The 20,566-nt window shown below is 42.9% G+C and overlaps 1 protein-coding gene across 2 annotated transcripts in view; it reads right to left on the bottom strand.

The window, feature by feature from the left end:
- The window catches only part of TDRD7 (tudor domain containing 7), a 96,166-nt gene that overhangs the window by 11,054 nt on the left and 64,546 nt on the right, over positions 1 to 20,566 (bottom strand). The window contains exons 8-14 of one of the 2 annotated variants that reach the window (XM_019555198.1): positions 17,105 to 17,291; positions 14,832 to 14,943; positions 12,847 to 13,049; positions 12,587 to 12,721; positions 5,738 to 5,818; positions 5,239 to 5,373; positions 4,486 to 4,596 (exon numbers count right to left, since the gene is read on the bottom strand). In XM_019555198.1, the coding sequence (XP_019410743.1) occupies positions 4,486 to 4,596; positions 5,239 to 5,373; positions 5,738 to 5,818; positions 12,587 to 12,721; positions 12,847 to 13,049; positions 14,832 to 14,943; positions 17,105 to 17,291 (964 nt within the window). Of the gene's footprint in view, positions 1 to 4,485; positions 4,597 to 5,238; positions 5,374 to 5,737; positions 5,822 to 12,586; positions 12,722 to 12,846; positions 13,050 to 14,831; positions 14,944 to 17,104; positions 17,292 to 20,566 lie in introns of both variants that reach the window. The other variant, XM_019555197.1, reaches the window with a different exon arrangement.

A 20,566-nucleotide genomic window follows, 5' to 3' on the forward strand; every position in this document is an offset into this window, starting at 1 on the left:
GCTGGGGTTGGGGGTGGGGGCTGGCGCAAGCTCTGGCTGCAGCCTGCAGCAGTGGCAGTTGCCCTGCCTGGAAGCTGCGCACACTGGTTAGTGCCAGGGCCCTACCACTGGTGAGTGTGGCAGCATATCACACTGTCCTGGGAGAAATGGGCTGGGCTCAGCCCCATATGGAGTGTAGCACTCCCTTTGGGCTCCAGGCCCCTGGCATTGTTCCACATGTTGTCCAGGTTTCCTAGGGTCCGCAGCCCAGGCAAGGCTCCTCTCCATCCATCCCAGTCCCCTGGGGTCCCTGGCCCCAGACAAGGCTGATCACCCTCCACTACAGTCCCAGGGTCCCTGACCCTTATAGGACTCTATGCAGGGTGCCCCCTCAGGCACCTGTGGTTTCCAAAGCAGCGCGCACTGAAAGGTGGGACAGAAGCAGCACGCGCAAAGACTGAAGTGATGCGCTCACAGACTGCTACACCTTAGAGGGAACACTGATCATGTCCTTGAGGAACAACCACTTGTCATGGTCACCCCTTCCTATCGGATTGTGGCTTCTCAGGGCCTCAACAACTAGCCTCCTGTGCTTGTGAAAGTTGGCTTTCCTAAAGTTGAAGACTTCTGTGTTACTGACCGACTTGCCAGCTTAGCTGTGAGTAGAGAAAGTGATTTACTTGTGGTCACTGTCTCCCAGCTTCCCTTCAATTCCCAGGTTGCTCACTAGATCCTCCCCTTTTGCCAGTACTAGGTCCAACAGTGACTCACCTCTTGTCAGTCCATAGACTTCTTGTGAAAAATAGAGCTCATCAATGCTTATGAGGAAGCACTGCAATTGATTGGATTTGGTTGAGTGCTCTTCCCATGAGATGTCAGGGTAGTTAAAATCACCCGTGACAACCACGCAACAAGAGTCTGCAGCCTCAGCCAGTTCCCTGAAGAATTCCTGGTCAAGTTCTTGCTCTTAATTAGGAGGCCTGTAGTCATGGGCGACTGGTGCCTACTGAGTCTCGCAGAGGCTGATCACTGAGCCCGGACCCCTCAGTGGCGAAACTGGAAGTGCGCAGTTCTGCTGGCATTTTTGGTTTCATGGCTGGCACTTCCAGGAGGTGCACAGCCAATCTCAGGGGGTGTACGTTCACCCACATGCACTCCCTACGCATTGCCAATGTCTGCAGTAGACTCCTACTGTTATATCCCCTTCACCACATTCCCACCTGATGTTAACCCAGAGGATCTCAAGTCGCCCTCCTTTGTTACCAATCTCTGCCTGCAGAGAAGTGTAGTGCTTCTTCATATAGAGAGTTACGCCCCCACCCTTTCTTGGAACATGAACTCTCCTGTATAGGGTATAGTCATCTATACCTGTGATCCAGTCATAGGTGGAGTCCCACCATGTCTCTGTTATCCCCATGAGATCATAGTCATATCTGTTTAGCAGGAAGGCAAGCTCCTCCTGTTTGCTGCCCAGGCTCCTGACATTTGTGTATAGGCAAGTGAGCCTGCCATTGGAGGCCCTAGGCTTCCCTGCACTCCTAGAAAACCCCCATTCCTGGGGTGAGGTAGGAGTGTGTTCCCTTTTACAGTCTGACCTACTGATTTGGTGGCTGATGCTTGGTAGGCTTGCACTGGTGGTTATCTGCCCATCACCCGGCAAACTTAGTGTAAAGCTTGGTCAAGGAAGTCAGCCATTCTGGCTGAGAAGAGCTGCTTCCCCATACGAGTGAGGTAGAAGCTGTCCCTTTCCAAAAGCTCATTGCCCCTCTCTGAAGTGCAGGCTGTTGTCATAGAACCCAAAGCCTTCACAATGGCATCAGCACCGCAGTCTTCTATTCACTTCTTGAATTCTTCTTGGCCTCCTATGCCCGTGACCTGCAACTGGAAGGATCGAGGAGAAAACCACCTGAGCCCCCAACCCTCTGAGCCTCACTCCCAGGGCTCTGTAGTCATTCGTGACATGTCTGGGATTGCTCCAAGCCATGTCACTTGTGCCCATGTGGATGAGGAGCATGGGGTAGTGGTCAGAGGGCCGGATAAGTTTTGGGATCCTTTTAGCAACATCCTGGATATGGGCCCCTGGGAGGCAGCAGACCTCATGGGCTAAGGGGTCAGGGTGGCATATCGCTTCCTCAGTCCCCCTGAAGAGGGAGCCTCCCACAACAACTACTCTAAGTTTCTTCTTTGTGGGGGCATGGTTGCAGGTTGCCTCTCTTCCTCAGGTGTAGAAGCTGGAGGTTCTGTTGGCTCTTTTGGTGCTATGAGGATTTAGTACCCGTTATGAAGGTCCAGAGAAGTGGTGACCCTGGCCACCTGGTGTTACCTGGTGCAGTGTGCCTTGGGGCTGGAGACTTCATGTTATACATGTCCCAGGTAACTGTCGCATGAGGAACTACAGAGAAAGGCAGGTTATTTTTACAATTTTCTTGAAATATTATGAAAATACTGTAAATTATATTTAATGTTGGGAGCAGCAGTTTGGAGCAACTTAAAGATATTTTTCAAGTACCCATTTTTCAAATCATTTGTCTAAAAGTTTTTGTTATTTAATATCAATAACAGTACTGCTGATTCTAATGCACTGGAATTTGAATTTGGTAGTGTGTATATACATACACACATACACACACATACACACACACACACACACACACCAAACTTCTTATATGTTCATAATGCTCCAGTCCAGACAAATGGTTTTAATACTATTTACTAGCAGGTAGAGACTGATTAACAACTGTCATCTAGTCCATTTATTTTTTTAGGAAACAAATAAGATTCTGCAGCTTCCAAAATTTTGTTTAGAAAAGGCCAAATAGATTCTAGCTCTCAGGATTAAAAAATGAGGTTATTTTTAAAAATAGAATAATGCAGAGCAGCACCACCACCCCAAGACTAGGGCATTCTATCTGGCCTGTGAGGCCCCTAAAAAATTTCAAAAATTAATATTTATCTGCCCTTGGCTGCCTATCATGCAGCCCTTGATGGCTTGCCAAAACTCAGTAAGTGGCCCTCTGCCCAAAATAATTGCCCACCCCTGCTGTAGGGAGTCTGAAGCAATAGATTTCATTCTTTCTTGCACAGGCTAGAGAAGCAAAACTGGGAATAATACTATTAAGATCTTTTGAGACAAAGTAGTGAAAAAACAGCCTCCTAAGATTCTGAGAAGCAAGAACAGCCTTGCTCCAAAACTCTTATCAAGAGAATTTAATGTCAAAAGGATCACTATTCAATGTTTCATTTCAGGCACAATGGTGTGAGTATGAATTAAGAGTAGAAATTAAGAGTTGGTACAGGAACGAAAACACAAAGGAAAAGGTAAAAGATGGAGAAAAAGAGTAAAAGGCAGAAAGAAAAGGTCTTGGTTCTGAAGTCAAGGTTTTTTCCAATGAGCGAGGCTGCACACACATCTAACAAAGTATAGCCTGAGATTTTCAGAAGGGGCTTAAAGGAGTTAGTTGCACCAATTCCCACTGATATTGCTATGGGAATTAAGAATAAGTCCTATTAGGCCACTTTGAAAATTTCAACCTTAGTCACTGTACATAGATCATCATCTTGTGCAAACCACTCAACAGTACCAAACCCTCTTCCATGGTATCAGGGAGGGATATTTGATCCCATATTTATACCTCCCAAGACCCAGTTAAAAATGAAAATTTGTTTTCCCAAAAAACAAACCAACAAAAAACTACCATTTTGCAATAACACCACAACAGACTTGATCAGAAACGTAAAACGTACAGCCCAGCCTGTGAAACCACTGCATCCAGCTCAGTGAGCAATCAAAAGTCCATGCCCTTGGCTCCAGACTGCCACACATCCTTGGCATTGCAGACTGACCAGGGCTCTGCACAGAACCAGAAGTATGTGGCTGCACAGAACCACATTTGGGTGGCAGTGTGGAACTCTGGCTGGCTGGCAGCACCAGGGGCATGCAACTTTGCAGAGCTGAAGCCACATGCCTGCATGGAGCCACATGCAGGCTGTGGCAGAGAGATGATGAGCTGCCGCCCATGTCAATGTCTGCACTGCTTCATGCTCCTGGCTCCATCTTTGTACTGCTGCCCAAGCACAGCTCCATGTAGTTGCATGCTCCCAGCTCCATGTTGCTGCCCAACCAGAGCGGTACACCACTGCATGCTTCTGGCTCCTTGCTATGACAGGCCTGTGGCTCTACCCTGTCTGTATGTGGCTCTATGCAGCTTCATACACCCAGAACCACACTGCCTCCCAAATGGAGGCCCACGGACCTGGCCTAGGAAGAGCTGCAGTATGGATGTGGCCTGGGATAAGTTTCACACAAACTAGCTACACTGTTTAATATAGTAATTTTCCCAACAGTTTCACTAAACATTTTTAAATCGGCAATAACTTCAAACCTGACTGTCTAATGGAATGTGAAGGAACCAAGTTCCTTTGGTATTGACACTTAATGATATAAACCCCAAAATATACTGTTCTGTTACCCAGTTCACTAGATTTCAAGTGATGAAGGTTACAGACCTTAATGCTGCAATCTGGACAATTTAATACTGTATCTCTAAGCCAAAGCACAGCATCTGGAGTCCACATGCCAATGTTAAGGGGAAGATCTGCTAGACAGCACTTCGTAGCCTTAAAAAAAAGGAAAAAAAAGGTGCGCTGAATATTTACACATTAACAGATGTATTCTTTAACAGATGCTTTATCATTCAAGTTTATACCTATGGACACTGGTCAGATGAGTAAGATGCATTAGAAATTAAATACATCCCGATAGCCTCACATTCCTTCATTATAAAGGCAGCAACAGTCGGTAGCATGGAGTACTGTAACCCCTTACAACACGATTACTGCCATAGCCTTCTAGCACACAGGATTAACTTTCGCAATACAGGTTGTGTTACACTGTACATTCCAACTCTTAGTTCTATAAATATCAGAAATTATCACAGTGTAGGATTTTAAGGCCATGTCAGATCACAAACTTACTGCAGCAGTACCCCTAAATATGCCACACTGTTTTGCATACTATGGAAACCTTGCAGTCATGTCCACAGAGAGACTAACCGGCACTGCTGAGTGACAGTGCCGATTAGCCTACTCCTGGCACTGTGCAAAAATAGCTACAAGCCTTCTACTGAAGGTAGAGCACAAGGGATACTAATGCATGTTTGAAGGCACTGCTGCTAGCCACTGTGGTCTAGACATGGCCAAAGAGCATAAAGACTAAGATGGTGTTTCTAACGTCAGCAGTGTTAAAATAGACCTTTGCACCTGGGGTGGTATTGTGATTATTTCTCTCAGGAACTGCGGTGGGATCTCTCTAAGCTCTGTTACTTTTACAGATGCAACTGTTCCTGTATCCATGAACTGCACATCAAGTGCCCGGCTGCTGTGAACGCTTGTTATCTGAAATGCAAAGGAAAAATGTGATAATAGGGGGACAAAATAAAATGCCACAGAAGTCTTAAAATACTGATCTGTGTTTTTCTTAAAAAGCAAGAAGTCACCACATTTGAACTGCATTTTATGAAACTATTCTTGGTGACCTGAAATGTTAAAATGACCACACAATAAAGTCTCTCTTCAAATCTACTATCATATTAGTTTAAAAGATTACTTATGTGAAATTACTGCTCTTTGAATAAGCAGCTAATGGATAATGGTGACATATATGATGTAACTGTTAAAGAACAAAATGATTCAAGATTTTAGCCAAACACCAAGAAAACAGTTGTCAGAAAGAATACTACTATTTTTTAATGTTTCTTACCTCCACACGTGCCCATCTTCCCTTACAATGAAACAAACAGACTTTGCCACAAAAAGGTAATGAGACGGAATAATCTGTTGTCTGCTGCAATAAAAACAAGGATAGCCTATAAATATACACCCACAAAATCCTGCCAAGAATTAACTACTGGAGAACTATATAGTGAGTCAAACATAGGTCTGGGAGCCAGAAACTCAGCTCTATGTCTGATGGTTTCTCTTTTTAGCCCTGGCAGAGCCATTACTGTGCCTCATTCTTCTCTTTTCTTTAGAATAGGCATACCACCTAGTTACCTGCTTCACAAATTACTTACAAAGATGTAAAAGTACTAAGAAAATTAAAAATGTAGGCTGGGCTTAAAATACATAGGATGAGCTTTTAAGCAGATCAATGGCCAATGATTATTGTTCTCTATAACAGCACATCAGCATAAACAATTGGCAAACTTATCTTCTGTAATCATTGAAAGGACATTTAAAGGCCTAAGTCTATTCCTCTGTCAAGGTTTCTTGAAGACAGTAGTGTCATAGAGGAATTTAAACTAAAGCAATTGCTGTACCCCAAGACAAAGGTACTTCAGGGGCTCACCATGTGGCATGTGTTGATATTCTCCCAAATTAGAGTTCGCTATTGGGGTGGTTGGTCTCCAATTATAGCCACTGAAAATCTGTCTTCAGTTCTATCTTTCTTTTATCTGTACTTGTATTAGTGTTCAATATAAAATTTAAATTTTGGTGCATCTTTATATTTCAGCTAAGGTTGTTAGTAAGGCAGTGATCAACTCCAATAGCTCATGTTCACACTTAGAAGAGTCAATGGCTGAGAATTAGCATCTGACTTAATGTACCTTTCTGTCCTCCTTGTGGATGTGCCTCTGGTTTGCGTCTGGCCAGACAATGATATATTTACGTTTTAAATGAAGCCTAACACCTAGCTGTCAAAGCTATCACAAGAGAGAGACAGCATGTCAGAATGAATGAATCATTAATGAATCCTCATGTCTAGAAAGGATGCAAGAATGTAGTCTGGTAAACATGCATCTTGGTGGGCAGAGGGAGCAGGACAGGTCAAGGTTACTGGCACAATGTTAGCCCCTCTAAAAGTGAAGGGGTTCAATGTTACTAGCCAGACTGACAACGGTATTTAAGCTGGCCTAGAGACCATGGATTTTTTTTAGTTTTCCCAGGTACAAGGGAGTGGACGAGTCCCAGGCTGAGCAGGGAATGCAAGAAGCCCTGACAGGCAGGGTCAGAGCCATAAGCTACATTTAGATTCCTGAAGCTAGCTAAGGACTGCATATCTTTGGATTTAAGCTATAGGGTAAGAACAGGTAACTGTTCTGGCATTTTCTTTTGTTTATTTACTACTACATCTCTGTCTGTCTCAACATATGGTTAGAGACCTACCTAAATCATGGTGAGAAAAAGGCATTTTTGAAGGCCACTTGCAGTGCAAAGAGCTGATTGTACAGTTTTTTTTTGCAGCAAGCCCTCCCTCATAGCTGCTTCGCTGAGGGGCCCCAGTGACCACACCTCTTTATCCAGAGATCACAGAAACTAAGGGTTGGAAGGGACCTTAGGAGGTCATCTAGTCCAACCCCCTGCTCAACACAGGACCATCATCAATTAGATCATCACAGCCAAAGCTTTGTCTAGTTGAGTCTTAAAAATCTCCGAAGTTGGAGATTCCACCACCTCTCTGGGTAACCTGTTCCAGTTTTTATTACCCTCCTAGTAAGAAAATTCTTCCTAATATTTAACCTAAACTTCCACTGCTGTAACTTGAAACAATTTGCTCCTTGTTCTGTCATCTGCCACCATTGAGAACAGTCTAGCTCCAATCCTCTTTCAAACCCCTCTTCAGGTAGTTGAAGGCTGCCATTAAATCCCCTCACAGTCTCCTCTTCTCTAGACTAAATAAGCCCAGTTCCCTCAGTCTTTCCTCATATGTCATGTCCCCCAACCCCTCACCATTTTTGTTGCCCTCCGCTGGACTCTCTCCAATTTGCCCACATCCTTTCTGTAGGGGGAAAGGGGGGCAAAACTGAACACAGTACTCCAGATGTGGCCGCACCAGGGCTGAACAGAGGGGAATAATTACTTCCCTTGACCTGCTGGCAACACTCTTACCGATGCAGCCCAGTATGCCATTAGCTTTCTTTGCAACAAGGGCACACTGTTGGCTCATATTCAGCTTATTGTCCACTGTGACCCCCAGGTCCTTTTCTGCAGAGCGGCTGCCCAGCCAGTCAGCCCCCCAACCTGTACTGGTGCGTGGGGTTGTTCCATCCTAAGTGCAGGACTTGGTAGTTATCCTCGTTGAATCTCATGAGGTTTCTTTTGGCCCAATCCTCCAATCTGTCTAGGTCATTCTGAATCCTAGCTCTACCCTCCAGCATATCTACTATTCCCCCCAGCTTGATGCCATCTGCAAACTTGCTGAGGGTGCAATCTATGCCATCTATCAAGTTGGTGATGAACAAAATCAGCCCCAAGACTGACCCTGGGGCACTCCACTTGATACCGGCTGCCAACTAGCCAATGAGCCATTGATTACTACACTCTAGGCCCGATGCTCCAGCCAGTTTTAGCCTTGCTAAAATCAAGGTATATCACATCTACTGGTCTCCCTGCATCTACAGAGCCGAAGGTCTTACTCTGCTGCTTTCCATCCTTCCTTTCCTCAGAATTCTGAACTCAAATCATCTCATCTTCACTGCAGCCCAAGTTACCACTCACTGCTACATTCACCACCAATTCTTCACCCAGTTTGTGAGCAGCAGTTCAAGAAGAGCACAGCTCCTACATGGCTGCTCCAGTGCTTGCATCAGGAAGCTGTTCCCAACACTTTCCAAAAGCTTCCTGCATTGCCTGCGCACTGCTGTATTGCCCTTCCAGTAGATGGCAGATTCCATGTCCACTGAATGGGTTGGAATTGTAAGGCAGTGTTCTACCGAAGTTGTAGAGATGTAGAAATGGATCAGAAACAGACACCCAAAAAACAGTCAGTCAAAGGCATCTGGCACTCTTTGACAAAGTTAATGTAAGCAGCAAGTTCCCTGTCATGCTCTTTCTGCTATCTAGTGGCTGATTTCAGTAGCTGAGGGTCAAAATTCAGACAAGCCTCCTGACTTGGGTCAAAAATGGAAACAGGACTGAAGCAGGCGGCAACAGATTGTTTAAAATAGTTACTCATTGTACTTGTAGTACTGATTTAACTCCACAGCTACTTTCTGAAACAGATCTTGTCTCCACAGGTTTTCACACTGACAAGTTTGACATGTCTTCAACCCAACTCATCAAATCCATCAGTTTGTGTGCTTGGTGGATAAAAGCCTGCTGAATTTCAAATCACATTAGAAACTCCATTAACCAGATTGTACTGTCAGCCGCAAACATAACTTGAACTTAAATGCTGCCCTTTCTTAGGAGATGGCATAGCTTAAGTATGCACTGTGTGCTAGCTGTGATTTCAAGCTTCTCACACAAATTGCTGGTAGTACTTCACATTCTTTGCATGGTAAATGAACCGCATTAAGCCATGAATTCCACCTTGTCAGCACTTGCTCTGGTGGAAGTGACACAGCCATACGCAGGCCCTCACTTTGATTGGCGATAGACTCTCTGTGTTGAAGCTTACAGTCTGTACACTGTTTGAACATTTTTTTTTTTTAAGAGGGAAGCAGGCTATCCACATCAGGAAAATGTGCGTGCCAGATGTCACTTACTGAAGAAAGAATGTGTGCATTACAGGTGATTTAAGTTGCGTTGGGCGTCATTCTGTGGGGTGCATCAGAGAAAGCCTTGCAAGTATACGTTGTATTATGACAGAGAAATGCTGAGTTCTTGTTAAACTTCAAGCTATAGTTTACAACAGCCTTTACCACAACTTGGGACACAATACAAACACTGACAGACACAAGGTGAACTGGCTTTGTTTAAAAAAACCCAAAAAACAGGCAGGTCAGTCTGTCCCAATTACAAATAAAATGTGGAGAACAGTTATCCTGGGCTTCTGTTGCTTTGTCTGCTACAATCAAGACTGAATCATATTCTGCCAGTGTAGCTGTTGTAGACTGAACATGCAAAGCAATTATTACTGGTAGATAATCTTGGCAGAGCTTGTTCACACATGGGAAACTGCCAGCATTTAGCACACTGTTTTTCTTCCAATATCAATGCTGTTTTTCCTCAACACATCCAGTGTCATGTTGCACGATGAACAAAACAATTTACCACCATCTGCATGCAAGCTTCCTACGTGGAACTGCCTTACATGATCCTGAGTTGAAGTGCATTTAGCTTTCTTGGTTTTCTTTTCACTTATCTTCAGACTGCAGCATTGCATCTGATTTCTTAAAAGTTGGTGCCGAAACCCTTTCACCCTCTTTCACCAAGTCTACATCACTAGCTCAGCCTCTCAGTAGCTCTCTCAAACCACATGCTCCACGGCTGCAGGGATTTCCACACTTCCTTTGTATCCCGGTAAGCTTTTTTTTTTTTTAATAGGGGGAGGGGATGCTAAATAAAGATAGCAGGAAATGTTTTTCGCAGTGATTGTGAAAATTGCTGTTTTTGTGGTTTCTGTGAAAATTGCGAAATTGCAATTTAAGTAGATCCCTACATATAGTTACTGGTTTCTTATGCTAGCTCTGTTTTTACCATTAATCATCTTGTTGCTTGCTTCCTTACTGATTGCCTACGGAAGGAATGAATTTTGGGCAGGTAATATTCCAAGCTAACCTGCTTTATGGAGAGGGGGAACTATCATTTCTTTCATAATCCAAAAATATGGGCCTATGTGATCCCCTCATGAGGGGCAGCATAGATCCATTATTGCAGCCACAGAGTCCATGGTAAGCGCAGAAGAACTGAGGTGCAGGAATAGGAAGCTCTCACAGCAACCTCTGTCTGTTCCCACTGTGCTGCCACTTGCCCCAAGGGAGAAACTCAAGCTCCAGGAGTCCCATCTCCTCCTCCCCTCTCCCCATGAATGGGTTTCTGACAAGTAGTACCATTTGGGAGCACCTCAAAAGAATAAGACACTTTAAAAAGGTCTACTCTAAAACTGCATTAAAAATATGGAATCCACTAACACCTCAAATGCACTCAAGTTCATAGCTAAAAATGTGTCACCTCTACAAATTAAGAGTTTGAAAATAAGCCTGGATTTGTCTTTCATGCATACGTGCATGCATGTACTCACAAAAATTCTTCAGGCCAAATTATGTTCTCAGTGGCCATGGCCACCAAATCTACTTCAAAATGATGTCTGCCAGATCTGCTACATGTGTACAACATGGTCTTGGATAAGTGGTTACGTAATCCAAGATTTCAGAAATTTACTTACAGCTCTGGATCTGCCATGACCATAAGGGATTTAACAAAAATAAATGAATTTATGTATTTTCAAAAAGCATGCACTGAGGTTGCTTATACCTTGACAGGGTTGCAGAAGTTTAAAAATGGAGTCTTTCCTTACTTGTACAGGTTTCCCCCCGCCTCCCCTTTTTTGGATTCACCATGCAGGGCTTGGGCGTGCCAAGTACGTAGAGGGGAAATGTAAGCTTGAGGCCCTCAACATTATATTACTCAGGGAAGAACAAGACATACAAGGGTCCTCTCTGAACAAAAATATACCACAAGTATCTTGATGGTCTTGATTAGCAGCTGGATTTAGCCCATCCACCTAAAACCAGTTCTTCGCAAGAGAAGCATAAATGTTCTCATCATAATGGCAGTGTTGAAAGAATGGTGTAGCCATGACTGTTCATAAAAATATGCAAAACGTACAGATTTTTGTGGGTGGTATCTTTTATTGGACCAACTGCATGACTGGGATAGACTTAGACAAACTTCCAAATGTACTTTTATTCTTCTTCAGAATTGAGGGAAAAGCAGGCACCTCAAAAAAATTAAAAACAAATTTCAGGGCTGTGAAGTTGGAGGAGAGAGATTCCCAGGGACAGCAGACAAATAAATCATAGAAGAAAGGATGTCTTGATTAATGGAAATCAAGACCTTTCAAAAGGTAACAAGGTCATTATCACCTGTAGTGTGAAGAAAAATTATCTGGAATCGGGTAGACTCTAGTAATGCTATGAAGTCAATATCAATGTTCCATCCTTTTGTCTTAGTATCCAGCCAGTTTGAGAATTTGTTTCCAAGCTTGCCTTTTGAAGCTGTTCTGTAAATTTCCCTTGAGCCCAAAGATAGTGAAAGGCAAGTGGTTATTCTGTGAAAAGTGTTCTCCTGCATGTTTCTGCATCTGTCTTCAATCTTTTTCCTGTGATCATTCGTTTTGGTGTGTAGTTTTAGTCTAGCTTTACCACATCATATCCATGAGGGCATTTGGTATGCTGGATGACATGTAGCTATAATATAGCATGCATTATAGTATACTACAGAAACCGACGTCATTTCAGAAAAGATCAGAGAAGAAAATGGTCTCTATTTAATACAAGGGTATTAATGCTATACCAAAAAGTCTTAAATAGGTCACAGTAGGAAAGGGAAGTGGATAAAAGGGACAGTAGATACTTGCTATCCAACACCTTTTAAGAAATATTCTAAACAGCGTTTTACAATATATTTGAGTTTAAATGCTTTTTCCTAAGCAACTCCATAGTACTCAGCCTCAGAAGTTGACTGGAAGCAATAAACATATATTCAGGATTTGACATAAAATAGCCCTGAAATTTATTTCAGTATGTTTTCAGAAAAATCTTAGGACAGACCAGTGCAAGTTTATACTTCAGTAGAGCATTAAAATCTGAATGAAAAAAAAAAACTAGCATAAACTTAAACATAATATTACTTTACCACCTCTTCCCCGTAATATTAGACGCACCTTATAACGTAAGTAGTCTTCTAACTTCTGTAAGATCTCACATAATTTGACTAAGCCCTTTGATGGGAGTTGACAATATATGGTTCCATCAGAGCAAACATTGGTTACCTTAACATTTGTATATAGAGCATCTACCTGTAACAAAGATTTGATGGAATAAGTTAAGCAGGCCTCTCGTACTATAATTCTCTATTGCATGATTTAAACTTAAACTTTCTTCTGAAATGTGAAATAAAGAGTTAAATACTGGACAACAGTACCTGAAGATGCAGTTCAAGTGATGTGTCAAACAAGGCCTTCAGACAGGTAGCGTTTATGTTGATATCATCCTCTCCTGATGTATCATACAGCACAACAAGAGGAATCTCACTTTTTTCCAATATTTCCACAGCAAATATCTTTCCACAGGTTTGTGATTCAACTATTTTCACTAAGACAGGATCGTCACAAAAGACTTCCAGTCCTGCAAAATAAACATCTCATAATTCTTATACATCACTTCTTCAAATGTCTCATGGGGAATTACAGCAATAAATCCTATGTTCTGTATGTGATCAGGTCCAAAAAATGAGACTGCAACTGGAGGTACCCAGTCAAGGGAACATATTCTTTGCTACAGTTTTATCTTTAATATACAAGAGGCAATTAGGGGGAAAAGTACCCACCTCAGAGAGTAATACAATATATCCATGTAAAAATATTTTCCAGAGATCCTAAGTATTAAGAATCCCACGAAAAAGGTACTCACTAGATTCAGGAAGGGAAATAATTACTTGCAGATAACTGTGAAAGTGCTGAGCGGAGAAATTTTGAAATCAAAGGACAGTGCTGAATAAGCAGCAACTGCCAGACTTTTCCTGTATTAGGTGTTCCTCAGTGTCTGAAGAACAGGGATTTGCTTTCATCTCAGTTGCACAGGTTATTTGTGTTACTTATACTGGAACTACCAAGGCTGCTGAAGCACTGACTGAAGAATTTTTAATCTCTAAGGCCACCTAACTACATACTCACTAGGGGTGTGTGAAATGGGCCCTATTCGATTCGGATTCAGCTCAAATCAGGGACAGTGATTTGATTAGTTGATTCATATCACTGTTCCCAATTCGATTAGGCCGAATATGAATTTGAAGATTCAATGCTAATTTAGAGAATCAGCGATTCAGCCACGGACACAGCTTTAAAATGTTTTTTTTACATACCTTCTGGTCCACTTCTGGGTCACTGCCAAGTGCACTGGGGAGTCCCTATAGGACACTCCATCTGCCTCACCATCACAATATTCACAAGCCACCTGGTACCTTGAGATTTGTAGAAAAAACTTTTAAAGCTGTGTCTATGTCCATGTCCAAAATCGCCAAATCTTTCCAAATCTCTCCAAATTGATTCAGAAGGTTCCAGTTCGATTTGGAGACATTAAAGGGTCTCCTGAATTGATTTGGATTCAGGGATTCGGCCACCAAATCACCCCAAACTCTCCACCGAATCGAATCAGTGACTGAAGCTTTACACAGCCCTAATACTCACCTATACAAAGATCATTTGATGTTTAATCTCTCACCACAGAGTTTTTAATATTCCAGTAAGACCCAAAGACATTAGTCAGGATTGAAGTCCCTGTTACCAAGCACTGAACACAAAACAATATAGTTCCTGTCCAGAAAGGCTTTCAATGCAATTAAAGCCGTGCTTAAAAGGCACTGGGCTAGGACTTGTATCTGGGTTCAGTTCCTAGCTCTGCCACATATGACAGGACAAACCACCTCAGGCCTGATTTACAAGCGTATTTAAGCAGCCTGAAGATGTAGTTAAGACAGTACTGGGATTTACATAAGGGGCTAAAGAGGTTAGGTGCTCAACTTATATTAAAGTGAATAGGATACAAACACATCTACCCTTAACATTCCACCAAATGCCCATCTAGATCTTTAGATGCTTTAATACCTTTAATCAAATCTGGCATTTAGTTTCTTTAAGCTTCAACTCCCCATGTGTAAAGCAAGAAAATATCCCTATGTTTCTTCTCATCTTAAACCTTGGGAGGCAGAGACAATTACCTTGGTACAGTGCTCACCATAACGAGGGTCCAAAATTGTGGGTCTACAAAACCAGTATTATGAATAATGTGCAAGAGGCAAGTGTAATGAGAGGAAGAGAGAGTGAAGGATAAGAATTATTAAATTTGTCCACCCACCTATGTTCAGGGCCATGCAAAATCATGGTGCTAGCTATTCAACAATTCTCTTACCTGCTAATTTACATTTTGCAGCTTGGAATGGAAGTGAATGGAACTGCTTGTCTAGTTTGTATACTTTGTTGTTTTCAATAAACTCACTGAAACCATAATCGACATAGCATACCTAATAATTGAAAGGGAAATACAAAATTATTCTTCTAGTTTTAAAGATTGCTCCAGGTATATTCTCAGTGGTATTGCATCCCCTGTCAGCTGTTAAATAAAAATGTGTTTGACCAACAAGATACCCGATTTGCAATAGTATTATGGACAAATTCTTCAGGGCAATGTAATATGAACGAGGGTTGCCTTCAAACTTTTTCGAAAGCATCACTGTCAGGCTTGGCGGCCTTTCACTGGAGCAACAGTATTTAAAAGCTATGCAAAAGTCGCACTTTCCAGTAGGCTTGCTTGCTATCAAACACTGTATGCAAAACTGGTAGTAACACAGTAATACTGAACTTCCTGTACGTAAAGATCCAAGTTAAACTCAGAAATGTTATTCCAATGCAGCTCTATAACTTTACTATTTCCCCCTATCAAAGTAAAATGGAAATAGCTCAGTGGGAATGAGTGCTCAGTGACAGTTTGAACAAGATTGGTAGTAATGATGCCTCATTCATTAGAAGGGTACACAGAAGGTCTTTTTCCCCATTCCCCACCATCTTCCTTAACTACATATTATATCATCTTAACACTGAGCATAGATGTCAGGGAGGTGAACTGAAGTCTTTCTGAAAAATTCTGAAATTGACACACCAGTTGTCAGCAAGGAGACAAAAAGTCTTGTTTTCAGAGTGTGCAGCTACTCCTGCAGTGCAAGACAGACCACCATAATACCGGGAGGAGTGGGAGAAAAACCACAGGCCCATGGTTTTTCTTATTCTTATTCATGAATTTATGTCTGAATATAAAACTTTTGGAATAGGTAAGCAAGTTGTGGGTGAGCTATGCTTATTTGCAGAATGAAAAGGTTAAGCAGATCCTGGTGCAAGATTCATTCCAACTAGGAAAGAAGAGATTCTGCATAAAGAGCACAGTTTAAGGTTAGCTAATATAATAGTACAGTGCCTTCACACAAAAAACGCTTGAAACTTCTCATGCATTTCGTTTGGTCACATTCTAGTTCAAGGGTCAGCAACGTTTTTAATTGGAGTGCCAAAAACACCCCAATCTCCATCCATACCTCAGCTTGGCATGCCAGAAGCAGGAGAGCCAAGAAGGGCCTGATCCTCGTTACTGGAGGTAGCTGTACACCCATCTCTGGGCAGATGGTGGGGGAGAGGCTAGGGATGTGCTGCCCTGGACCCTTCCCCACTGTGCATGCAGCCGCCATGGAGGCCAAAGCTGCAGAGCCTGGCACTGGTGTTCACAGTGTGCCCACCACCTGCTGCAGCTGTTCAGAGCGTGGGCCAACTACAGCAAGCAGCCAAGAGGTTGCAAACAGCTGCCCTAGGTTCTGTAGTGCCACGTGCCCAGAGGCCTATGTGCAGCCACAGAGCCGGTGCCAGGGATGTGGAGCCCTGTGCAGCTGTTTGTACCCTCCTAACTGCAGCCAGCCTGAACTCTGGGCAGCTGCTACCTGCCATGGAGCTGAGGCTGCTTGCAGCAGCACTTGCTGCCTCCTGGCTGCCTGCTGTGAACAGCACAGGCTCTATGGCCAGCTGCAGCTGCTCACAGCCTGGCTGGCTGGGGTGGCATGACAAAGGTTGCTGATCCCTGTTCTAGTCCTTTGCAACCAGAGCCAGGAAAAAATGCATCTGTTTGGTTCTACAGAACAAGGGACAAAGTGAAGTTCCAATAGCATAAGGAATTTAAACACACATCTTGAAATGGGTTATAGACCAGAATGCAGAAGGTAGTAGCAAGACTACCCAATCTGAATAAAAGGTGCATGTAAGCGTGAGCTCACCAGTGTTAAATTGCCAAACAGGAAGGAAAAAGCAATAGTACCATAACTGGAAGCAAGAGATCAGCATTCTAAATACTGGCATTTGCAACCCAAACTGTAAGACTGAGATAGTGCTTCCAAGCCCCAGAAGCATGTTGAAGGTGCATTTATTAGTTTAGCAGAACAATTAAAATGCAGAGCACCACAGAACACTCAAACTACATTCAGGAATGGAAAAATGCTGACAATCCCATTTTCTTTAGTTGGAGAGAAGTCATCTTTAAAATCACTTAGTGTTTTATGCAATTAAAAGCAGAAGCAGTTTGTTGTTATAAGGGGTTGTCTCCTCATGTTTTGTGTCTTTAGTAGAGTGCCAAAACATAAGTATGCTTGCCTTCATTCTGTTGTCTTCAACTGCAATTATCTGAGCACGCAACCAGGCATCTTCTTCAGCATGTGCAGCAACAAGCTGTCCTGGACTTACAGACTGTATTAGTAATGCTGGTGGATTCTGACTATAAAATTCTTTCATCTCATCTTCCATCAGTTCCTGAGCAGCAGAATAGTCTTTTCCCACATACCTACGTTTTTTTCCATGGGAAGAAGGGAGGAAGAAGGAAATCCACCAAATGTGTTAGTGTAGGAACAGAAAAGTTCAATAGATACAAAAACAAAATAAAAGTGTATTTATGTAGGTAGATAGTCACTTTAGTACCTGAACTTTCCTTTGTCAAAAACAGAAATATGTAAGGGGTGGTAAAGTGTTCACTGAAGTAAAGAACTGAATATAAACTTTATGAACCAGAACACAGCTATGTTAGAAATATTATTAAAAATGCATTATGAATAGTGTTGTTAGAACAGCACAGCTGGCAGCTCTCCCTGGTGGGAGGAGGGGGTGGAGGAGAAATTACCAAGGGCTCTTTGTATTAAGGTATCACTCTCTTTGTTTTGCAAATTTACTATCTCTTTGTTACAGTAAAGCATATACTCCTTAGTTTTCTCATGCAGATAAGAGTAATTGCAATTTTTAATGATCGTGTCCTTGACAGAGAAAGGGTTTGAACTTTTAACAACCTAAAGAGCTTTCTAAGCATGCGTAATTAGGTAACGCATATAAGCCTATCCGCCTCGCATACTTAAGTAGTTAATTATAATACACATGCGACGGATGACGTGACGTCATTTCATATATGTTTGTATGAACCGAAAATGAGTTGTAAGAGTTCCTACTTTTGCACACGTACCCAGGAGAGAGGGGATAAAGCCCGCTGAGAAGTTTCCCTCGGGGGCAGAGTGTGGTCTTTTGTCTTCGCTCTGACCCTATTTGCAAATATACCTTTTGTGTTGCTAATAGAGTGTGTCTGAAAGTTCTTCGCCTCCCGAGAAACGAACCGCAGCATTTTTGCATCAGCTACATACAAAAGTCTACAGAAACCAGCTGTTTCTGGAAATTTAGAATCAAGTCTGACTTCGATTATCAAAGAAAACTGATGGTTGACTAGCCTATCTAGCACAGTAGTGCTCAGCCTTTCACCTGCAGGTCAGATGGGCAGTGCCCTGTCTTTCCATAGGCCAGATCCAGCTGGTGGTCCTGATCCAGTGCCTGGGGCAGGCTTGGCGGGCACCATCTGGCCATGTAGGCCTCACCGGAAAAGGGGGTATGGCCCAGCTCCAACCCAGATGAGGAGCGAGGGGGCGTAACCTGGCTCTGCAGGAGGAAGGAAGTGTGGCTGGGCTGCGACCAGCCACGCAGGGCTTGAGGTTTGTAAATCTGATGGGTGGAAAAGGGTATCTGTATTAATGGCCAATGTATCCCCTGCAGCCAAATTTCCTGACCCCAGGGGGAGCCTCATGGGCAGGATTCCAAGGCTCTGTGGACTGTATTTGGCCTGCGGGCCAGAGATTGAGCAACACCCTCAAGCAAGTTAAAATGCTCGATTAAGCATCTCACTTGCATTCTGCTCTCAAAATGATTCTCCCACACACTATTTCTAACAATCCAAAACTGAGCAGCTTCAGCTAACCTCCTATCACGCTAGTTAAAATCCAGTTTTAACCTGATTACATTTCTGCTGGAAAGATACCATACAAACACCAGTCTCAACTGAGAGCAGGAGAAACACCAATCTTATCCATGGAAATAAGTAATACTGAATGTTACGGACAGTGCTGCAACCAGCATCATCTTATCCTCTTGAGTCTATCTTGCATAACTCATGAATAAATACAGAAAACAGAAAAAAACTGCAATCATGCCAGTGGGGACATGAACTACAATCATTCTTCCCCCATGAGGGCAGTTATTGAAGCACTTCTTTCTTCCCATAGCAGAGACCTGAAATTCAGGCAAAAGACAATTTAACTCTGAAAAAAATTAATGAACTTCCCCAGAAGGCACATGGAACTCTATAAAGGAAATATACTGCACCATTTCCAAGCATGGCCTAGTCACCCAGAATGTCCAGCTCCTTTCCAACAGCATCAATGAAGTCCAATCAACAGAAGTTGCAGGAGAAAGACACTTTAATCTCCAATCACAGTTAACATATTTCATTGACTTATGAGACAGACGAGATGAAGTCTGAAGTACCATTTCTACCGCCAATAATCTAAACCTTAGGATTCACCCTTTGAAGAAAAAGAAGGAAATTTTGGACAAAAGACTGCTATGATAACCAACAAGATCACCGAGCTAAGACATGGAAGATGTTTTTTTCCCTTGCTATTACTATTGGCTTGCTTTGAACCCTTGAGCAATTGCTTAATTTCTGTTTCTGAGTTTCCTTCACATTTTACAGCTGGGCAAGAGATGGATTTTCTCTGTCAAGTGCCATGGAGATTTATGAAAAAAAAAAGAAAATTAAGAGCTAGCTGCATCATTCACCACAAAAAGCAAAAAGGTAAGTCTTAATCTGTTGGACAGATCTATAGGTCCCCTGAAATGGCTCCTACATAAACTGGGCTCTCTGCTCCATGCATCACGTTGTTTAACACGCGCCCCCTTCCAATTTCCAGGAGTTAATTTGTGCAAAAAGGTGCATACCCTATTTAACTAAACTTGGCATTACTGATTTTTATGGTGCAGGAAGTCTTCTATCTTAAATATCGATGTCAATTTTGATACTGGCAAAATATGACAGATAGAGGTGGAGCTAAAATATGGTGTCAAATAAGAAATTCACGCTAAAACTATTTAAAATATATTATTCTAATATTATAAAAGCCTGTCTTGTTTGTCTGTCCATAATGCTTTATTCGCATTCTGATTGGCTCAGCCAATCAGAGTGCTTCAAGTGTGGGGGATCGCCGCCATGATTCCGAAGCCGTGCTGAGGACCGGACAGAGGGTGGGGGAGCCAAAGTCAGCAGCACTGGCCTCAGTTCCCCCATCCCAAGTGGTGCCGAAGACTGGACAGTGGTGGCTCCCCCACCCCGCTCCCTGCAAGCGGCAGAACAGTAGCAGCATGGGGCGTTAGGTGGTGGCACTCCATCCCAGCCCTCTCTCCCGTCATTCTTGACAGGCAATTGGCTAGTATAAAAATAAAGTCTCAGAAAGGGTTTAGCTCAGTTACTGGAAGAATAACCCTATACCAGGGTCAATGCACACACAATACATTTTTAATGAATTAGGTCTCTGAATGTAATTCAGAATTTCTTCATGTCAGAATCCATATTGAGAGCAATTTTAAGAACTTTAAAATTCAGCTTTGTGTCATCAGGAAGGCTTTGGCTTCCATGACCACAGCCCGCTCTTTGGCGAGAGAGGCAGCGAGCTGTTGGGAAGAGATGGCCTCCACCTCTCTCCCCTGGGGAGGAGGCTCTTCTCAGCCAGGCTGGCTGACCTGCTCCACCGG

Source organism: Crocodylus porosus, unplaced genomic scaffold, assembly GCF_001723895.1.
Source record: "Crocodylus porosus isolate Cpor-Errol unplaced genomic scaffold, CroPor_comp1, whole genome shotgun sequence".
Taxonomy (NCBI): Eukaryota; Metazoa; Chordata; order Crocodylia; family Crocodylidae; genus Crocodylus; species Crocodylus porosus.